This window comes from Tachyglossus aculeatus, unplaced genomic scaffold (genome assembly GCF_015852505.1).
Source record: "Tachyglossus aculeatus isolate mTacAcu1 unplaced genomic scaffold, mTacAcu1.pri scaffold_12_arrow_ctg1, whole genome shotgun sequence".
In the NCBI taxonomy this organism is placed as follows: domain Eukaryota; kingdom Metazoa; phylum Chordata; class Mammalia; order Monotremata; family Tachyglossidae; genus Tachyglossus; species Tachyglossus aculeatus.
Genome location: NW_024044858.1, coordinates 879,953 through 900,565, shown reverse-complemented (window position 1 = coordinate 900,565; position 20,613 = coordinate 879,953). Strand labels below are relative to the sequence as shown.

The 20,613-nt window shown below is 62.6% G+C and overlaps 1 protein-coding gene across 1 annotated transcript; it reads left to right on the top strand.

Annotated features, from left to right (window-relative positions):
* Nucleotides 1–5,920: 5,920 nt before the first annotated feature.
* Nucleotides 5,921–20,404, top strand: TESK1 (testis associated actin remodelling kinase 1). The gene is made up of 10 exons (XM_038742483.1): nt 5,921–6,126; nt 13,197–13,318; nt 13,417–13,465; nt 13,567–13,713; nt 14,484–14,566; nt 14,785–14,875; nt 15,072–15,155; nt 15,522–15,611; nt 18,448–18,658; nt 19,154–20,404. Exons 1-10 carry the CDS (start codon nt 5,959–5,961, stop codon nt 20,089–20,091), a joined length of 1,983 nt encoding a protein of 660 aa, XP_038598411.1. The 5' UTR covers nt 5,921–5,958; the 3' UTR covers nt 20,092–20,404.
* Nucleotides 20,405–20,613: the final 209 nt, after the last annotated feature.

Here is a 20,613-nt window from a genome sequence, read left to right as displayed (position 1 = left end):
AAGCACTGGGGAGGTTACAAGGTGATCAGGTTGTCCCACGGGGGGCTCACAGTCTTCATCCCCATTTTACAGATGAGGTCACTGAGGCCCAGAGAATAATAATAATAATTATTATTATTATAATGATGGCATTTATTAAGCGCTTACTATGTGCCAAGCAGTGTTCTAAGCGCTGGGAAGGTTACAAGGTGATCAGGTTGCCCCTCGTGGGACTCCCAGTCTTCATCCCCATTTTACAGATGAGGTCACTGAGGCCCAGAGAAGTGAAGTGACTTGCCCAAAGTCACCCAGCTGACAATTGGCGAAGCCGGGATTTGAACCCATGACCTCTGACTCCAAAGCCCGGGGCTCTTACCACTGCACATGTATTTTACTTGTACATATTTACTATTCTATTTCATTCATTCAATTGTATTTATTGAGCGCTTACTGTGTGCAGAGCGCTGGACTAAGCCACATGTCTGCTGTGTGACCTTGGGCAAGTCACTTCACTTCTCTGAGCCTCAGTTCCCTCATCTGTAAAACGGGGATGAAGACTGTGAGCCCCCCGTGGGACCATCTGATCACCTTGTATCCTCCCAGCGCTTAGAACAGGGCTTGGCACATAGTAAGCGCTTAACAAATGCCATTATTATTATTATTATTATTATTGGAAAATACAAGTCGGCAGCATATAGAGACGGTCCCTACCCAACAGCGGGCTCACAGTCTATTTTATTTTGTGAGTATGTTTGTTTTTGTTCTCTGTCTCCCCCTTTTAGACTGTGAGCCCACTGTTGGGTAGGGACCGTCTCTATATGTTGCCAACTTGTACTTCCCAAGCGCTTAGTACAGTGCTCTGCACACAGTCAGCGCTCAATAAATACGATTGATTGATTCCCAAGCGCTTAGGACAGTGCTGTGCACACAGTGAGCGCTCAATAAATACGATTGAAGGAATGAGTGAGCCACGATTGAGCCACGTGCCCTGCCTTGCCCAGGGTCACCCCGCTGACAGGCGGCGGGGCGGATTCGAACCCACGCCCTGCGCCTCCCCAGCTCCCCGCTAGGGCGGGCACGAAGGGGTTAAGAGCAGGCCCCGCCTCCCCCCGCCGCGCACGCGCAGCCCCCGCCCTCTCTCCTGGCCACGCCCCCTGCCGCGCTCCGGCCACGCCCCCTCGTCAGGCCACGCCCCCGCCGCGCGCGCTCCCTCCCCTGCGCAGGCCCCGCCCTCCGCCGCGCGTGCGCACTCCGGCCCCACCCACCCTCGGAAGGCCCCGCCCCCCGGCGCGTTCATTCATTCAGTCGTATTTATTGAGCGCTTACCGTGTGCAGAGCGCTGTACTGAGCGCTTGGGAAGTCCAAGTTGGCAACATAGAGAGACGGTCCCTACCCAACGGCGGTCTCACAGTCCCGAAGGGGGAGACAGACAAGAAAACATATTAGAGAAGCGGCGTGGTTCAGTGGGAAGAGCCCGGGCTCTGGAGTCAGAGGTCATGGGTTCGAATCCCGACTCCGCCACATGTCAATCAATCAATCAATCGTATTTATTGAGCGCTTACTATGTGCAGAGCACTGTACTAGGCGCTTGGGAAGTACAAATTGGGTCCGCTGTGTGACCTTGGGCGAGTCACTTCACTTCTGTGAGCCTCAGCCCCCTCATCTGTAAAATGGGGATGAAGGCTGTGAGCCCCACGTGGGACGACCTGATCACCTTGTATCCCCCCAGCGCTTAGAACAGTGTTTCGCACGTAGTAAGCGCTCGATACGATTGAATGAGTGAATATTAACCAAATAAAATAAATAGAATGAATATGTACACATGAAATAAATAAATAAGTAGAGCAATAAATCCGTACAAACATACGTACATACATACAGCTGGTGTGAGGAGGGGAAGAGGAAGGAGGGGGGCTCAGTCTGGGAAGGCCTCCGCTCGCTCACTCCCCCAAGCCAGCCCACCCCCCCTGCCGCGCGCGCTCCCGTCTCTCCGCTAGGCCCCGCCCCCTCGGCAGCTCCCCCCCCGCCGCGCGCGCGCCCCGGCCCCACCTCCTCGGCAGGCCCCGCCCCCCCGGCGGGCTCGCTGCCTCCCCTCCGCTAGGCCCCGCCCCCCCTGCCGCTCGGGCCCCCTCCCCTCCGCTAGGCCCCGCCCCCTCGGCAGGCTTTCCCCCCACCTCCAAAAGCGCTCCGGCCTTCCTCCTCGTCAGGCCCCGCCCCCCGGACCGGGCGCGCGCTCTCCGGCCCCCCCTCCTCGTCAGAACCCCCCCGGCGTGCGCGCTCCATCCGGCCCCGCCCCCCGGAGCGCGCTCCCCCAGGCCTCCCCCCCGTGCGCGCGCGCTCCGGCCCCCCCACCTCGTCAGCCCACCCCCCCTGCCGCGCGCGCTCCCTCCCCTCCGCTAGGCCCCGCCCCCTCAGCAGGTTCCCCCCTGCCGCGCGCGCGCGCTCCGGCCCCACCTCCTTACCAGGCCCCGCCCCCCTTCGGGAGCACGCTGCCTCCCCTCCGCAGGCCCCGCCCCCGGCGCTCGCTCCCTCCCGTCCGCAGGCCCCGCCCCCCGGCCCGCGCTCCCTCCCCTCTGCTAGGCCCCGCCCCCGGCGCGCGCGCTCCCTCCCCTACACCCCACCCCCCGGCTCGCGCGCTCCCTCCCCTCCGCTAGGCCCCGCCCCCCTCGTCAGCCCCCGCCCCCCCGCCGCTCTTGCTCGCTCCGGCCCCACCTCCTTGTCAGGCCCCGCCCCCCGCCGCTCGCGCTCCCTCCTCCGCTAGGCCCCGCCCCCCGGAGCTTGCTCCCTCGCCCCGCCAGGCCCCGCCCCCTCGGCAGGCTCCCCCCGGCCGCCGCGCACGCGCGCGCGCGCTCCGGTCCCCCGTCTTCGTCAGGCCCCGCCCCCCGGCGCGCGCGCTCCCTCCCCTCCACCAGGCCGCCAACCCCGCTCGGCAGGTTTCCCCGCACCCCGCCGGGCGCGCGTGCGCGCGCGCTCCCTCCCCGCTAGGCCCCGCCCTCCTGCCGCGCGCCACCCTCCCCACGCTAGGCCCCGCCCCCTCGGCAGGTCCCCCCCCCGCCGCGCGCTCTCGCTCCAGCCCCCCTCCTCGTCAGGCCCTTCCCCCCGCGCTCCCTCCCCTCCGCCAGGCCCCGCCCCCTGCCGCGCACGCTCCCCTCCCCTCCGCTAGGCCCCGCCCCCCGGCGCGCTTTCCCCCCGCCGCTAGGCCCCGCCCCCCCCGTCGCGCGCGCGCCCCCCGCAGTCCCCGCTCCCTCGTCAGGCCCCCCCAGGCGCGCGCGCGCTCCCCCCGCTAGGCCCCGCCCCCCCCGGCGCGCATGCGCGCTCCCCTCCGCTAGGCACCGCCCCCTGCCGCGCCCGCTCCCTCCCCAACGCTAGGCCCCGCCCCCCGGAGCGCCCTCCCTCCCCTCCGCTGGGCCACGCCCCCTGCCGCGCGCGCTACCTCTGCTAGGCCCCGCCCCCTGCCGCGCCCGCTCCCTCCCCAACGCTAGGCCCCGCCCCCCGGAGCGCCTTCCCTCCCTTCCGCTAGGCCCCGCCCCCTCGGCAGGATTCCCCCCGCCGCGCGCGCCCTCCGGCCCCACCTCTTCGTCAGGCCCCCCCTGCCGAGCGCGCTCCGGCCTCCCCGCCGCTAGGCCCCGCCCCCCTTCCGCGCGCGCCCCCCTCGCCTCCGCGGGCCCCGCTCCCTCGTCAGGGCCCCCCCTGACGCGCGCGCACTCCCTCCCTTCCGCTAGGCCCCGCCCTCCTGCCGCGCGCCCCCCTCCCCTCCGCAGGCCCCGCTCCCTCGTCAAGCCCCCCCCGCCGCGTGCGCTCCCTTCCCTCCGCTAGGCCCCGCCCCCTCCGCAGGTCTCCGCCCCGCCGCGCGCTCTCGCTCCAGCCTCCCTCCTCTTCAGGCCCTTCCCCGCTCTCCCTCCCCTCCGCTAGGCCCCGCCCCTGCGCGCGCTCCCCTCCCCTCCGCCAGGCCCCGCCCCCCGGCGCGCGCTCCCTTCCCGCCGCTAGGCCCCGCCCTCGGTGCACGCGATTCCTCCCCTCCGCTAGGCCCCGCCCCCCCGCCGCGCGCGCTCCCCACAGTCCCCGGTCCCTCGTCTAGGCCCGCCCCGCCGCTAGCGCTCCCCTCCCCTCCGCTAGGCCCCGCCCCCCGCCGTGCGCTCTCCCCCCGCCGCTAGGCCCCGCCCCCCCACCGCCGCGCGCGCGCACCCCGCAGTCCCCGCTCCCTCGTCAGGCCCCCCCAGGCGCGCTCGCTCACCCCGCTAGGCCCCGCCCCCCCGGCGCGCATGCGCGCTCCCTCCCCTCCGCCAGGCCGCCAACCCCCTCGGCAGGTTTCCCCGCACCCCTCCTGCCGCGCGCCCCCCTCCCCCCGCTAGGCTCCGCCCCCTCGGCAGCTCCCCCCCCCCCGCGCGCTCTCGCTCCAGCCCCCCTCCTCGTCAGGCCCCGCCCCCCGCGCTCCCCCTTCCGCCAGGCCCCGCCCCCCCACCGCGCGCGCGCGTTCCCCTCCCCTCCGCCAGGCCCCGCCCCCCGGCGTGCGCGCTCCCCCCGCCGCTAGGCCCCGGCCCCCTGCCGCGCGCGCCCCCTGCAATCCCCGCTCCCGCGTCAGGCCCCCCCCAGGCGCGCGCGCTCCGTCCCTGTAGGCCCCGCCCCCCCGGCGCGCGCGCGCTCCCTCCCGTCCGCCAGGCCGCCGACCCCCTCGGCAGGTTTCCCCGCACCCCGCCGGGCGCGCGTGCGCGCGCGCTCCCCCCACGCTAGGCCCCGCCCTCCTCGGCAGGTGCCCCCTCCTCCGCTTGCTCTCGCTCCAGCCCCCCTCCTCGTCAGGCCCCGCACCCCTGCGCCGCGCGCGCTCCCCTCCCCGCCGCTAGGCCCCGCCCCCCGGCGTGCGCGCTCCCCCCCGCCGCGCGCGCGCCCCCCGCAGTCCCCGCTCCCTCGTCAGGCCCCCCCAGGCGCGCGCGCTCACCCCGCTAGGCCCCGCCCCCCGGCGCGCATGCGCGCTCCCTCCGTCTAGGCCCCGCCCCCCGGCGTGAGCGCTCCCCCCGCCGCGCGCGCGCGCCCTGCAGTCCCCGCTCCCTCGTCAGGCCTCCCCGGCGCGCATGCGCGCTCCCCTCCTCTAGGCCCCGCCCCCCGGCGCGCGAGCGCGCGCTCCCCTCCGCCAGGCCGCCAACCCCGCTCGGCGGGTTTCCCCGCACCCCGCCGGGCGCGCGTGCGCGCTCCCTCCCCGCCGCTAGGCCCCGCCCCCCCCACCGCCGCGCGCGCGCCCCCCCTGCCGCGCCCCCCCCCTCCCCCCGCTAGGCCCCGCCCCCTCGGCAGCTCCCCCCCAACGCGCGCTCTCGCTCCAGCCCCCCTCCTCGTCAGGCCCCGCCCCCCGCGCTCCCCCTTCCGCCAGGCCCAGCCCCCCCACCGCGCGCGCGCCCCCCCGCAGTCCCCGCTCCCTCGTCAGGCCCCCCCAGGCGCGCTCGCTCACCCCGCTAGGCCCCGCCCCCCCGGCGCGCATGCGCGCTCCCTCCCCTCCGCCAGTCCCCGCCCCCCGGCGTGCGCGCTCCCCCCGCCGCTAGGCCCCGCCCCCCCGCCGCGCGCGCGCCCCCCCGCAGTCCCCGCTCCCTCGTCAGGCCCCCCGGCGCGCATGCGCGCTCCCTCCCCGCCGCTAGGCCCCGCCCCCCGCCGCGCGCGCGCCCCCAGCAGTCCCCGCTCCCTCGTCAGGCCCCCCCAGGATCGCGCGCTCACCCCGCTAGTCCCCGGCGCGCATGTGCGCTCCCTCCCTCTGGGCTCCGTCCCCTCCGCCAGGTCGCCAACCCCGCGCGGCGGGTTTCCCCGCACCCCGCCGGGCGCGCGTGCGTGCGCGCGCGCGCTCCCTCCCCGCCGCTAGGCCCCGCCCCCCGCCGCGCGCGTGCGCGCGCCGTCCCCGGGGGCGCGCGCGCGCGCGCGCGCGTCTTTGGGCCTGCCCGGGGCGGCCGGCCGGTGGGCTCCCCGCCATGTGAGCGCGGCGGGGGAACGGAGCCGGCCATGGCCGGGGCGGGCCCGGGCCCGGACCCCCGCTCCTCGTCGTCCTCCTCGTCGTCGTCGTCGTCGTCGTACCGTGCGCTGCTCAGGGCCGTGTCCAGCCTGTCCCGCGTGGACGACTTCCACTGCGCCGAGAAGATCGGGGCCGGCTTCTTCTCCGACGTCTACAAGGTGCGCGCGGGGCGCCCGGGAAATGCGACTGAACGGATGGGTGGGTTGGTTGAGCGCTTAGTCCAGTGCCGTGCACGCAGTAGGCGCCCAGTAAATGCGATGGAGTGAGTGGATGGATGGATTGAGCGCTTACTGTGTGCTGAGCGCTTAGTCCGGTGCTCCGCACCCGGTAGACGCCCAGTAAATATGGTTGAATGGATGGATGGATTGATTGAGCGCTTACTGCGTGCTGGGCGCTTGGTCCAGTGCTCAATGGGTGGATTTATTGAGCGCCTACTGTTGGCTGAGCGCTTAGTCCAGTGCTTCGCACCCAGTAGATGCCCAGTTAATATGGACGAATGGATGGATGGATTGATTGAGCGCTTAGTCCAGTGCTCCGCACGCAGTGGACGCCCAGTAAATACGATTGAATGAATGGATGGATTTATTGAGCGCTTAGTCCAGTGCTCCGCACGCAGTAGACGCCCAGTAAATGCGATGGAATGAGTGGATGGATTGGTTGAGCGCTTACTGTGTGCTGAGCGCTTGGTCCAGTGCTCCGCACCCAGTAGACACCCAGTAAATGTGATGGAATGAATGGATGGATTGGTTGAGCGCTTTTACCGTGGGCTGAGCGCTTAGTTCAGAGCTCCGCACCCAGTAGACGCCCAGTAAATATGGTTGAATGGATGGATGGATTTATTGAGCACTTAGTCCAGGGCTCCGCACGCAGTAGATGCCCAGTAAATGCGATGAAATGAATGGATGGATGGATTGAGCGCTTCTTAGTCCAGGGCTCCTCATGCAGTAGACGCCCAGTAAATGCGATGGAATGGATGGGTGGATTGGTTGAGCGCTTACTGTGTGCTGAGCGCTTGGTCCAGTGCTCCGCACCCAGTAGACACCCAGTAAATGCAATGGAATGAATGGATGGATTTATTGAGCGCCTACTGTGGGCTGAGCGCTTGGTCCAGTGCTCCACACGCAGTAGATGCCCAGTAAATATGATGGAATGAATGGATGGACTTATTGAGCGCTTACCATGGGCTGAGCACTTGGTCCAGTGCTCCGCACCCAGTAGACGCCCAGTAAATGCGATGGAATGAGTGGGTGGATTTATTGAGCACTTACCGTGGGCTGAGCACTTGGTCCAGTGCTCCGCACCCAGTAGACGCCCAGTAAATACGATGGAATGAGTGGATGGATTTGTTGAGCGCTTAGTCCAGTGCTCCACACGCAGTAGACGCCCAGTAAATGCAATGGAATGAATGGATGGATTTGTTGAGCACTTGGTCCAGTGCTCCGCACCCAGTAGGCGCCCAGGAAATATGGTTGAATGGATGGATGGATTTATTGAGCGCTTAGTCCAGTGCTCCGCACGCAGTAGACGCCCAGTAAATGCGATGGAATGAATGGATGGATTTAGTGAGCGCTTACTGTGGGCTGAGCGCTTAGTTCAGTGCTCCGCTCCCAGTAGACGCCCAGTAAATACGGTTGAATGGATGGGTGGAATGATTGAGCGCTTAGTCCAGTGCTCCGCACACAGTAGACGCCCCGTAAGTGCGATGGAATGAATGGATGGATTTGTTGAGCGCTTACCGTGGGCTGAGCACTTAGTTCAGTGCTCCGCACCCAGTAGACGCCCAGTAAATATGGTTGAGTGAATGGATGGATTGATTGAGCGCTTACTGTGTGCTGGGCGCTTGGTCCAGTGCTCCACACGCAGTAGGCGCTCAGTAAATATGGTTGAATGAATGGATGGATTTATTGAGTGCTTAGTCCAGTGCTCCGCACGCAGTAGACGCCCAGTAAATGCGATGGAATGGATGGATGGATTTGTTGAGCACTTACTGTGTGCTGAGCGCTTGGTCCAGTGCTCCGCACGCAGTAGACGCCCAGTAAATGCGATGGAATGAATGGATGGATTGATTGAGCGCTTACTGTGTGCTGAGTGCTTGGTCCAGTGCTCCACACCCAGTAGACACCCAGTAAATATGGTTGACTGGATGGATGGATTTATTGAGCGCTTAGTCCAGTGCTCCGCACGCAGTAGACGCCCAGTAAATGCAATGGAATGAATGGATGGATTTATTGAGCGCTTACTGTGTGCAGAGCGCTTAGTTCAGTGCTCCGCACGCAGTAGACGCCCAGTAAATGCGATGGAATGAATGGATGGATTTATTGAGCGCTTACTGTGTGCTGAGCGCTTAGTTCAGTGCTCCACACCCAGTAGATGCCCAGTAAATATGGTTGAATGAATGGGTGGATTTATTGAGCGCTTGGTTGAGTGCTCCGCACACAGTAAACCCCCAGTAAGTACGATGGAATGAATGGATGGATTTGTTGAGCGCTTACCGTGGGCTGAGCGCTTGGTCCAGTGCTCCGCACGCAGTAGACACCCAGTAAATGCGATGGAATGAATGGATGGATTTGTTGAGCGCTTACCGTGGGCTGAGCGCTTGGTCCAGTGCTCCGCACGCAGTAGACACCCAGTAAATGCGATGGAATGAATGGGTGGATTTGTTGAGCGCTTGGTCCAGTGCTCCGCACCCAGTAGACGCCCAGTAAATATGGTTGAATGAATGGATGGATGTATTGAGTGCTTAGTCCAGTGCTCCGCACACAGTAGACGCCCAGTAAATGCGATGGAATGGATGGGTGGATTTGTTGAGCGCTTACTGTGTGCTGAGCGCTTGGTCCAGTGCTCCGCACGCTGTAGATGCCCAGTAAATACGATTGAATGAATGGATGGATTTATTGAGCGCTTACTGTGTGCTGAGCGCTTGGTCCAGTGCTCCGCACCCAGTAGACACCCAGTAAATATGGTTGAATGAATGGATGGATTTATTGAGTGCTTGGTCCAGTGCTCCACACTCAGTAGACGCCCAGTAAATGTGATGGAATGAATGGATGGATTTAGTGAGCGCTTACCGTGGGCTGAGCGCTTGGTCCAGTGCTCCGCACGCAGTAGACACCCAGTAAATACAATTGAATGAATGGATGGATTTATTGAGCGCTTACCGTGGGCTGAGCGCTTAGTTCAGTGCTCTGCACCCAGTAGACGCCCAGTAAATATGGTTGACTGGATGGATGGATTTATTGAGCGCTTAGTCCAGTGCTCCACACGCAGTAGACGCCCAGTAAATGCGATGGAATGAATGGGTGGATTTATTGAGTGCTTACTGTGTGCTGAGCGCTTGGTCCAGTGCTCCGCACCCAGTAGATACCCAGTAAATATGGTTGAATGGATGGATGGATTTATTGAGCGCTTAGTCCAGTGCTCCGCATGCAGTAGACGCCCAGTAAATACGACTGAATGAATGGATGGATTTAGTGAGCACTTACTGTGTGCTGAGCGCTTAGTCCAGTGCTCCGCACCCAGTAGACGCTCAGTAAATACAATGGAATGAATGGATGGATTTATTGAGCGCTTACCATGGGCTGAGCGCTTAGTTCAGTGCTCCGCACCCAGTAGGCGCTCAGTAAATATGGTTGAATGAATGGATGGATTTATTGAGCACTTACTGTGTGCTGGGCACTTGGTCCAGTGCTCCGCACCCAGTAGACGCCCAGTAAGTATGGTTGAATGAATGGATGGATTTATTGAGCGCTTAGTCCAGTGCTCCGCACGCAGTAGATGCCCAGTAAATATGATGGAATGAATGGATGGATTTATTGAGCGCTTAGTCCAGTGCTCCGCACGCAGTAGATGCCCAGTAAATATGGTTGAATGAATGGATGGATTTATTGAGCGCTTACTGTGTGCAGAGCGCTTAGTCCAGTGCTCCACACGCCGTAGACGCCCAGTAAATGCGATGGAATGAGTGGATGGATTTATTGAGCGCTTACTGTGTGCTGAGCGCTTGGTCCAGTGCTCTGCACCCAGTAGATGCCCAGTAAATATAGTTGAATGGATGGATGGATTTATTGAGCGCTTAGTCCAGTGCTCCGCACCCAGTAGACGCCCAGTAAATATGGTTGAATGAATGGATGGATTTATTGAGCGCTTACCATGGGCTGAGCGCTTAGTTCGGTGCTCCGCACCCAGTAGACACCCAGTAAATATGGTTGAATGGATGGATGGATTTATTGAGCACTTAGTCCAGTGCTCCGCACGCAGTAGACGCCCAGTAAATGCGATGGAATGAATGGATGGATTTATTGAGCGCTTACTGTGTGCTGAGCGCTTAGTCCAGTGCTCCGCACACAGTAGATGCCCAGTAAATATGGTTGAATGAATGGATGGGTTTATTGAGCGCTTACTGTGTGCTGGGCGCTTGGCCCAGTGCTCCGCATGCAGTAGACGCCCAGTAAATGCGATGGAATGAATGGATGGATTTGTTGAGCGCTTACTGTGGGCTGAGCGCTTAGTTCAGTGCTCCGCACGCAGTAGACGCCCAGTAAATGCGATGGAATGAATGGGTGGATTGGTTGAGCGCTTACTGTGGGCTGAGCGCTTAGTTCAGTGCTCCGCACCCAGTAGACGCCCAGTAAATACGATAGAATAAATGGATGGATTTATTGAGCACTTAGTCCAGTGCTCCGCACACAGTAGACGCCCAGTAAATGTGATGGAATGAATGGGTGGATTTATTGAGCGCTTAGTCCAGTGCTCCGCACACAGTAGACGCCCAGTAAATGCGATGGAATGAATGGATGGATTTATTGAGCGCTTATCGTGGGCTGAGCGCTTAGTTCAGTGCTCCGCACGCCGTAGACGCCCAGTAAATGCGATGGAATGAATGGGTGGATTTGTTGAGCGCTTACTGTGGGCTGAGCGCTTGGTCCAGTGCTCCGCACCCAGTAGACGCCCAGTAAATGCGATGGAATGAATGGATGGATTTAGTGAGTGCTTACTGTGGGCTGAGCGCTTAGTTCAATGCTCCGCACCCAGTAGACGCCCAGTAAATGCAATGGAATGAATGGATGGATTTATTGAGTGCTTACTGTGTGCAGAGCGCTTAGTTCAGTGCTCCGCACCCAGTAGATGCCCAGTAAATATGGTTGAATGGATGGATGGATTTATTGAGCACTTAGTCCAGTGCTCCGCACGGAGTAGATGCCCAGTAAATACGATGGAATGAGTGGATGGATTTATTAAGCGCTTACTGTGTGCTGAACGCTTAGTTCAGTGCTCCGCACCCAGTAGACGCCTAGTAAATATGGTTGACTGGATGGATGGATTTATTGAGCGCTTAGTCCAGTGCTCCGCACGCAGTAGACGCCCAGTAAATGCGACAGAATGAATGGATGGATTTGTTGAGCGCTTATCGTGGGCTGAGCGCTTGGTCCAGTGCTCCGCACACAGTAGACGCCCAGTAAATGCGATGGAATGAATGGATGGATTTGTTGAGCGCTTACCGTGGGCTGAGCGCTTGGTCCAGTGCTCCGCACCCAGTAGACGCCCAGTAAATGCGATGGAATGAATGGATGGACTTATTGAGCGCTTACCGTGGGCTGGGCGCTTGGTCCAGTGCTCCGCACCCAGTAGACGCCCAGTAAATGCAATGGAATGAGTGGATGGATTTGTTGAGCGCCTACTGTGGGCTGAGCGCTTAGTTCAGTGCTCCGCACCCAGTAGACGCCCGGTAAATACAATTGAATGGATGGGTGGATGTATTGAGCGCTTACTGTGTGTTGAGCGCTTGGGAAAGCCAGCGCTTAGTCCAGTGCTCCGCACGCAGTAGACGCTCAGTAAATACGATTGAATGAATGGATGGATTTATTGAGCGCTTACTGTGCGCTGAGCGCTTGGGAAAGCCAGTGCTTAGTCCAGTGCTCCGCACGCAGTAGACGCTCAGTAAATACGATTGAATGAATGGATGGCTTTATTGAGCACTTACTGTGTGCTGAGCACTTGGGAGACCCAGCGCCAGCGCTTAGTCCAGTGCTCCACACACAGTAGATGCCCAGTAAATACAATTGAATGAATGGATGGATTTATTGAGCGCTTACTATGTGCTGAGCGCTTGGGAAACCCAGTGCTTAGTCCAGTGCTCTGCACGCAGTAGACGCTCAGTAAATACGATTGAATGAATGGATGGATTTGTTGTGTGCTTACCATGTGTGTTGAGCACTTGGGAAAGCCAGCGCTTAGTCCAGTGCTCCGCACGCAGTAGACACCCAGTAAATATGATTGAATTAATGGATGGATTTATTGAGCGCTTACTGTGTGCTGAGCGCTTGGGAAAGCCAGCACTTAGTCCAGTGCTCTGCACGCAGTAGATGCTCAGTAAATGCAATTGAATGAATGGATGGATTTATTGAGCGCTTACTGTGTGCTGAGCGCTTGGCAAAGCCAGCACTTAGTCCAGCACTCTGCACACAGTAGACGCTCAGTAAATACAATTGAGTGAATGAATGAATGGATTTATTGAGCACTTACTATGTGCGGAGCACTGGGCTGAGCACTTGGGAAACCCAGTGCTTAGTCCAGTGCTCCACACGCAGTAGACGCCCAATAAATACGATTGAATGAATGGATGGATTTATTGAGCGCTTACCGTGCGCGGAGCGCTGGGCTGAGCGCTTGGGAAACCCAGCGCTTAGTCCAGTGCTCCGCACGCAGTAGACGCTCAATAAATATGATTGAATGAATGAATGGATTTATTGAGCGCTTACTGTGTGCGGAGCGCTGGACTGAGCCCTTGGGAAAGTACAAATCGGTCCCTGAGGCCCAGGGCGGTGAAGCGGCTCATTCATTCAGTCGTATCGATTGAGCACCGACTGTGTGCAGAGCACTGTGCTGAGCGCTTGGGAAGTCGGCGACAGATAGAGCCGGTCCCTCCTCCCCAACGACGGGCTCCCGAAGGGGGAGGCGGACGACAAAACACGTCACCCGGCCGACAGGCGGCGGAGGCAGGATTAGAACCCACGACCCCTGACTCCCCAAGCGGGCCCCGCCCCGGACTCAGTTTCCCCCGCCGTCGGGCCGCTCCACAGCCAGACCGCCGCCACCCCCCCCCCCAAGAGATCCGGAGCCAAACCTTCCCTTCCTCCGTCTCCGCCGAGCGCTTAGCACACAGTGAGCGCTCAGCAAGTACCGCTGACCGAAGGAGTCTCCCCCAACACCCCCCCCGGTCCCCTTCCAGGTGCGGCACCGCCAGTCCGGGCAGATCCTGGTGCTGAAGATGAACAAGATGCCCAGTAACCGCGGCAACATGCTGCGGGAGGTGCAGCTCATGAACCAGCTGAGGCACCCCAACATCCTGAGGTGAGGGAAGGCCGGGAAAAGTCGGGAAGGGGGGGTCGGAGTCGGGATGGGCCCCCCCGCTAACGGCCTCCCCACCCCCCCCTCCCGTGTCATCCCAGGTTCATGGGAGTTTGCGTGCACCAGGGACAGCTGCACGCCCTGACGGAGGTGAGGGGACGGTCGGGGACACGCGTGGCGGGGCACCGGCGGAGAGGCGGGAGCCGAAGGGGAGCGACTCCTGTTCCTCCCGCTGTCCCTGTGCTTCCCAGTATATGAACGGGGGGACCCTGGAGCAGCTGCTGGGCTCGCCGGAACCCCTGGCCTGGCCCGTGCGGCTTCACCTGGCCCTAGACATCGCCCGGGGCCTCCGCTACTTGCACGCCACGGGCGTCTTCCACCGCGACCTCACCTCCAAGGTACGGATTCTTCTGACGGTACCAATAATAACGGCCTTTCTCATCATCAGCATCATCAATCGGATTTATCGAGCGCTTGGGAAGTCCAAGTCGGCAACGTATAGAGACGGTCCCTACCCAGCTCACAGTCGTCTCAAGCACTTACCACGGGCAAAGCACCCTTCCGGGCGCCGGGGAGGTTACCGGGTGATCAGGTTGTCTCTCAGGGTCCTGATCCCCGTGAGGGAACAGAGAAGTCGAGTGACTGGCCCAGCCACACAGCCGACAGTTGGCGGAGCCCGCGACTTCTGACTCCAAAGCCCGGGCTCTTTCCGCCGGGCCGCTCTGCTTCTCCGGTCCGTCTCATCCGCTCCTTCCTCTCCCTCCTGAGAGACTGTGATCGGGGTCGTGGCGTTGGTTCGAGTCCTGCCGTGGGGCGGAAACCGTGTCGCGTCAGAGCCCCCCTCCTCCCTCAGCCGTTCCCCCTTCGCATCCGAGCGGTCACCCCTCACCTCGAGGGAACCGTCCTCCTCCCTTACCCAAAAAAGGGGGGGCTCAGACTGCGAGCCCGCCGTCGGGTAGGGACCGTCTCTATATATTGCCGACTTGGACTTCCCAAGCGCTTAGTACGGTGCTCCGCACGCAGTAAGCGCTCAATAAATCCGACCGATCGATCGACTGACTCCCCTCCGTCGGGCTGCCCCTCTGGGGACGGCGTGGCGGGGGCGAGGCGGGGAGAAGGGGTGCCGGGGAGGGGAGCGGCGGGACCTGACCCGGAACGCGTGTCCCAGAACTGCCTGGTGCGGCGGGAGGAGCGGGGATTCACAGCCGTGGTGGGCGACTTCGGGCTGGCCGAGAAGATCCCCGTCTACCGGTGAGACCCCCCTGTATCCTCCCTTTCCCCACCCGCCCCCGGGACCCCCTCTCCCGCCTTCCTTCCCCCCCAACGGGATTCGCCCTCCCTCCCCCGACTCCCGCCCGTCCCTCTTCGGGGAGGAGCGTCCTCGCTTCCCGAGGGCAGAGTCTCCTCCCGGAGCCGGAGGAGGAAGCGGGGGGCCCTGACGCCTTTGCCCTTCCTCTCTCCTCCCGCAGGGAGGGGGTGCAGAAGGAGCCCTTGGCGGTGGTGGGCTCCCCGTATTGGATGGCGCCTGAGGTGCTGCGGGGGGAACTGTACGATGAGAAGGTGAGAACGTGCTTCGCTTTGGTTTCCCCTGCCCCTGACCTGGGGTGGGAGGGACCGGACCTCCTGAGAGAGAAGAAGGCTGGGGGGGGAGAAAGAGAAGAGACAGGAGAGAGGCCTCCCGTCGAGGGACGATCCGAGGTTGGATCCAGCCTCATCCTGGCCCTTCCCTTTGCTCCGGCCCTCCCCCCCCCCTCAGGCGGATGTCTTTGCCTTTGGGATCATCCTGGGCGAGCTCATCGCCCGAGTCCCCGCTGACCCCGACTACCTGCCTCGGACAGAAGTGAGTGGGCCGGGTTGGGACCGTGCTGTTGGAGGGGCGATGTGGGGGCCGGGTTGGAAGGCGGCGGGTGGCGGGTCCCCCCAGAAGCAAATCGGGACTGGGTCGTGCCGGGGGGGGGGGGGCGACGGAGAAGACCCGGCCGGTCTGAGAAATCCTCGCTCCTGGAAGGGCGGCCTGGAGGAGCGGACGCTGCCTGGGAAGTGCCTCCCGTTGGAGGGAGTGATTCAGAAAGTGTAGGAGGTGGGAGTTTCGGCGGGGCTGGGGAACGGGATGGGGAGAGAAACTGGGGATCGGAGACTGGGGGGGCCCCGGGGAGAGGTGGTAACCGAGGGAAGCCTGACAATCCCAGCCTCTCTGCCCTCACAGGACTTCGGTCTGGATGTTGCCGCCTTCCAAGCCCTGGTCGGGGAAGACTGCCCCCGACCCTTCCTCCTCCTCGCCATCCACTGCTGCAGCGTAAGAGGCTCCGTCTCCCAGCCTGCAGGCTAACCCCGCACCGCGCCCAGCAGAGCGGGGCATTCGGTGCCGCCGCCGAGCCAAAAGCATTGTAAAACTTCACACCTCCACTTTTTTTCCCCCTCCAATCACGAGCCCTGTAAATAGCGTGAGCATCCCCGGGGCGTTCGAGGATCCAGGTGAACGCGCCTGCCCCGGCCGCCGCCCGCTTCGGCTGCCCAGATTGGGCTCCAGCCCCGGCTCGTGGCGACGGTGCCCGTCGGTCGGCGGGGGCTCTTGCCGTGTGGGAAGTGAATGGGGCAGGTGGAAGGAGAGGAGGATCCCTCCCGCCCTGTGACCGCGGGCTGGATTTCAGCCCCGAAGCAGGGCCCTGGCCTCCTAGGACTCCCCCGGATGGGGAGGGGTGGTGGGGAGGGGAAGGGCACAGCGCTGTAGGACTTGGGCTCATTCCTGGTCGTGGGAAGGGAAAATGAGCAAGGGTTCCCGTTTTCCACTTCCCTCTTCGCCGGCAAGAGAAATCAAATGGGAGCCGGCGACCGGGGCACGTGATTCCCATAAGCGGGAGGACGGGAAATGTTTCAAGCGGAAAGTAGTCCCCGAGGATGGGAAAAGACAGACGGCCCGCCTCGTGACAGGAAAAGCGCTATCCTGCAAACTCTACGTTGCTCAGGGTCACCTAGATCCTTGGGATTCATTCATTCAATTGTATTTATTGTGTGCAGAGCACTGGACTAAGCGCTTGGGAAGGACAAGTTGGCAACATATCGAGACGGTCCCTACCCAACGGTGGGCTCACAGTCTAGAAGGGGTGATGCCCTAGTAACTTGCCACCGCGGTGGGAAAGTTGGAAGGGGTCCTGGAGGATCCAGGGTGAGGTCGGGAAGAGGTGGGCCGAAGAAGCCGGTCAAGGAAGAGTTTGATGAAGGCGGCTTAGGGAAGTTGAGGAAAAAAAGACTCGGCTAGACAGAGTTCTTGGCCTCTTCTCCCCTCGCCCCACCACCTTCCCCTCTTCTCGTCATCCCGTCTAGTCTAGGGTCTTTTATCCCAAGGTTTTTCAGTGCCTTTCTCCCGTTGCGGGATTGACGCAGGAGTGTCGGAGACCCGACCCACATCCGGCGCTCTGAACAGTGCTTGGCCCATAGTAAGCGCTTAACAAATAATAATAATAATGATGGCATGTATTAAGCGCTTACTATGTGCAAAGCACTGTTCTAAGCGCTGGGGAGGTTACAAGGTGAGCAGGTTGTCCCGGGGGGGCTCACAGTTTTAATCCCCATTTTACAGATGAGGTCACCGAGGCACAGAGAAGTTAAGTGACTTGCCCAAAGTCACCCAGCTGACAACGGGCGGAGCCGGGATTTGAACCCATGACCTCTGACTCCAAAGCCCGCGCTCTTTCCACTGAGCCACGCTGCTTCTCCTAAATACCAACACTTATTATTAACACGGTACCTTAGGGGTATGAGGGAAGGAAACGAGGCTAGGTTCATCGAACCGAGAGACGATCCTAAATCGGGCTGGGTTCCCTACATGGCGGATGGCAGTAGATAAGTACAGTAAGTAGCGTGGCTCAGTGGAAAGAGCCCGGGCTTTGGAGTCAGAGGTCACGGGTTCAAATTCCGGCTCCGCCACTTGTCAGCTGGGTGACTTTGGGCGAGTGCCTTCACTTCTCTGGGCCTCAGTTCCCTCGCCTGTAAAATGGGGATGAAGACTGGGAGCCCCCCCACCGTGCGACAACCTCATTATCTTGTAACCTCCCCGGTGCTTAGAACAGTGCTTTGCACATAGTAAGTGCTTAATAAATGCTATCATTATTATTAAGCCACCTGGAAAACCGTAAGCGCGAGCCTGGCTCCCTCGCAGGTGAAAAATCAGATCCAAACGTGGGATCGGGAAAGACGCGATAAAGATGTTCGGGTCAGAGTGGACCCACAAGTAGAGGAGGACAGCAGCAGGTAGATCTTTATTAACAAAGCCAACTATTAAGAATATAATATGTCCTAATAATTACGGTATTTGTTAAGCTCTTACTATGTGCCAAGCACTGTTCTAAGCACCGGGGTAGTTACAAGTTAATCAGGTTGGACACAGTCCCTGTCCCGCACGGGGCTCACAGTCTTAATCCCCCTGTTACAGATCACCATCATCAGTCGTATTTATTGAGCGCTTACTGCGTGCAGAGCACTGTACTAAGCGCTTGATGAGATAACTGAGGCGCAGAGAAGTCTTTCAGCCTGACTTGGCCCTGGTCAGATCCTTTATCAGCCTGCTTCTCACCTTCCCAGGTTACTGCACGTAAAAAAGGACGGGGGAAACTTAGTGAAGCTTCAGGGTAGAGGGACGGAATGGACTCCAGGTATGGAAAATAGAGCCTGAGGGAGAGGTGGAAGGAACCGTGGAAAGAGGCTGCTGGCCGGCCCGTCGTTTGCGCTGAGGCCGGAGAAGAAGAGATGAGTTTAAAAGAACTCAGGAGAGATTTTGGGGTTAGCCAAGAAGAGTCTCTCGACCGCGAGAGGGATAAAACACCAGGATCGGTTGTCCGGGGGCCCGCGGCTGGGCTCCGTTCCCGGAAAGCTTGGGGAAGGTAGACACCCGGCTCGAGATGAGTTAGCCGGGTGGAGGCAGGAGACTGGGCCAGGTGGCCTCCGAGGAATTCCCGGTTCGGGATTCCGTAATCCCGAATCGGTCGCCTCTTCCGGTCTCCTCAGCCATCCCGGGGCGGGGGATAACTGGGGCTCCTTGGCGTCGACCCGGAGGGGGTTATGAGGGAGCGAGAGGGCAGCGGTGGAACCTCGGAGGATCGCTGGCGATGACCTCCGTCTATTTGTCCCTATAGATGGAGCCCAGGGCCCGGGCCCCTTTCACCGAGATCACCCAGCGCCTGGAGCAGATCCTGGAGCAGCATCCGGGCCGGCCCCAGCCATCTCCCCACCGGACAGGCCCTCATCTGCTTCCTGGGATGGAGGAGACACCACCCCTCGCTGGGGAGCCGGGAGCCTGGCAGAGCAAGGCCCGGCCGTGCCCGAGGCCTCCGGCGTGCAGAGGAAGTGAGTCGGTTCCCCCTCTCGTCCCTGGATTCGGCCGAGGGGGAGTTCTCCCGGGGAATTGGGGAGCAGCGAGGCTTGGGGCGGGAGGAAAAAAAGGGAGGAGGTTCAGTCGTGCGTCTGAGGCCTAGCGGGACGAGCCTGGGCCCTAAAGTCGGGGGACCTGGGTTCTCATCCTCAGCTGTGGCGACTCACTTCATTTTTCTGGGCTCCAGCCTCCTCGCCTGTAAAGGGGAGATGTAATCCCTGCTCTCCCTCCCTCTGGGACTGAGAGTCCCGCGGGTGGCCTTGTGGACACCGCCGATTATCTCGTATCTGCCCCAGCTTTTATTTCCGTGGCACAGAGTGGGTGCTTAACAGACCCGACCCTTATTATTATCGCTCCCAGTAGGGTCTCGGGTCGGCCCACCGAGTTCGGAAGAGGAGTAACGGGTCTGGTAACGTGGGTCAAGGGCGCCGGTAGTCGGCCTGGGCTACCGTCCGTGCCTCCGTCCGCAGGGTTGACGCCGCGCGCCGATCCCTCCGCCCCGTGGCTGCTGCCGCCCCCTCCGCCCCCGGACCTCCGCCTCTCCCGCAGCCGCTCGGACCTGCTCCTGCCGCCGGCCCCCGCGCCGCCGGCCCGGGGCCGCAGGGACACCCTGCCCCGCGTCAACCCCTTCTCACGGCGCGAGGACCTCAGAGGGGGCAAAATTAAACTCCTGGACACACCCAGCAAGCCCGTCGTCTCCCTGACGCTTGACCACCTACCGCTTCCGGCTGCCTGTCCTCCTCCAGTTGCCCCCGGACCCCCGGACCCCCTTCCTTGCGTCCCCCCGCAGCCCGTGGCCTCCACCCGCCGCTGCTCCTCCCTGCCCACCTCCCCGAAGCTTCCCCAGCACCCGGAGCCCGCCCGGACCCCGCCCGGACCTCCGGCCGAGCCCTCGCCCGACGACCAGCCGGGTGGCGGGCCCGTGGCGGGGTCGCCGCGCCCGCCGCCCGCGTCCCCGGCTCCGGCCGTCGGCCGTCTCATCAGCACGTGCTCCTCCTCGGCCTCCCGGCCTCCCTCCGGGCCGGAGCCCCCGCGGGGGCTGCTCCCGAGCGGCCGGGCCCCCGCGGCCGTAGTGAACTCGCCGGCGGCCGGCTGGGGTGGGCAGCCTTGGGGGCGGGCCCAGCGCAGCCTGCCCCGGGCCTTGGCGCTGGAGCAGACGGAGCTGCCGCCCCCACCTCCGCCACCCGCCGGGGCCGTCCCTCCCCGGGAGCCGGAGGAGGGGTTGGTCTGCCCCAGCTGCTGCCTCGGCCCCTTCAGCTTCGGTTTCCTGTCGGTGTGCCCACGCCCTGCACCTGGCGTCGCCCGCTATCACAACCTTAACTGTGAGGCCGGCGGCCTCCTCTGCCACCGCAGGCATCACTCCAAGCCCCCCACCCCCAGCCTCCACCTTCCCGGGGCCCGCTCCTAGCGGCGTGGGGGCCGAGGCCGGACCCGGGCCTCCGGGCCCCGGCCTTAGCCCGGCGGCACTGAGGCCGTCGCGCCGGGGCCTGGGCCCGCCCTGGGGCGGGGGGAGGCCGAGCCAGCGCCGTGGCCCCTCGAGCGCCGGGGACGGGGGGTGGAAACTGAGGCCCCGGATCCCGTCCCGTTTCTCTCCCCACCCTGAGCCGGCCGCCCCGAGGTGGACGGGGCGACCGACGCGCCGAGGAGCGGAAGCGGGACTCGGACTTACGCGACGTATTTAAAAGGTTTCAATAAATCTGCCTGGCTGGCTCCGGGCTGCCCGCACCCCGCTCGGCCCTCGCGCTCTTCTCCTCGTGCGGACCATCCGCGGGGCCGAGCCCAGACCGGACTCCCACGTCAAGGGGGATCCGTAGGGTCATCTCCTCGCCGACCCAGGGCAGCCGGGACCCCCGTCGCCGCTCGACCCCCTCGGCCGAGGGCCGCCGGCCGGGCCGGGCCCGGGGAAGGGGTAGCTCTTTTCAGGTGGCGG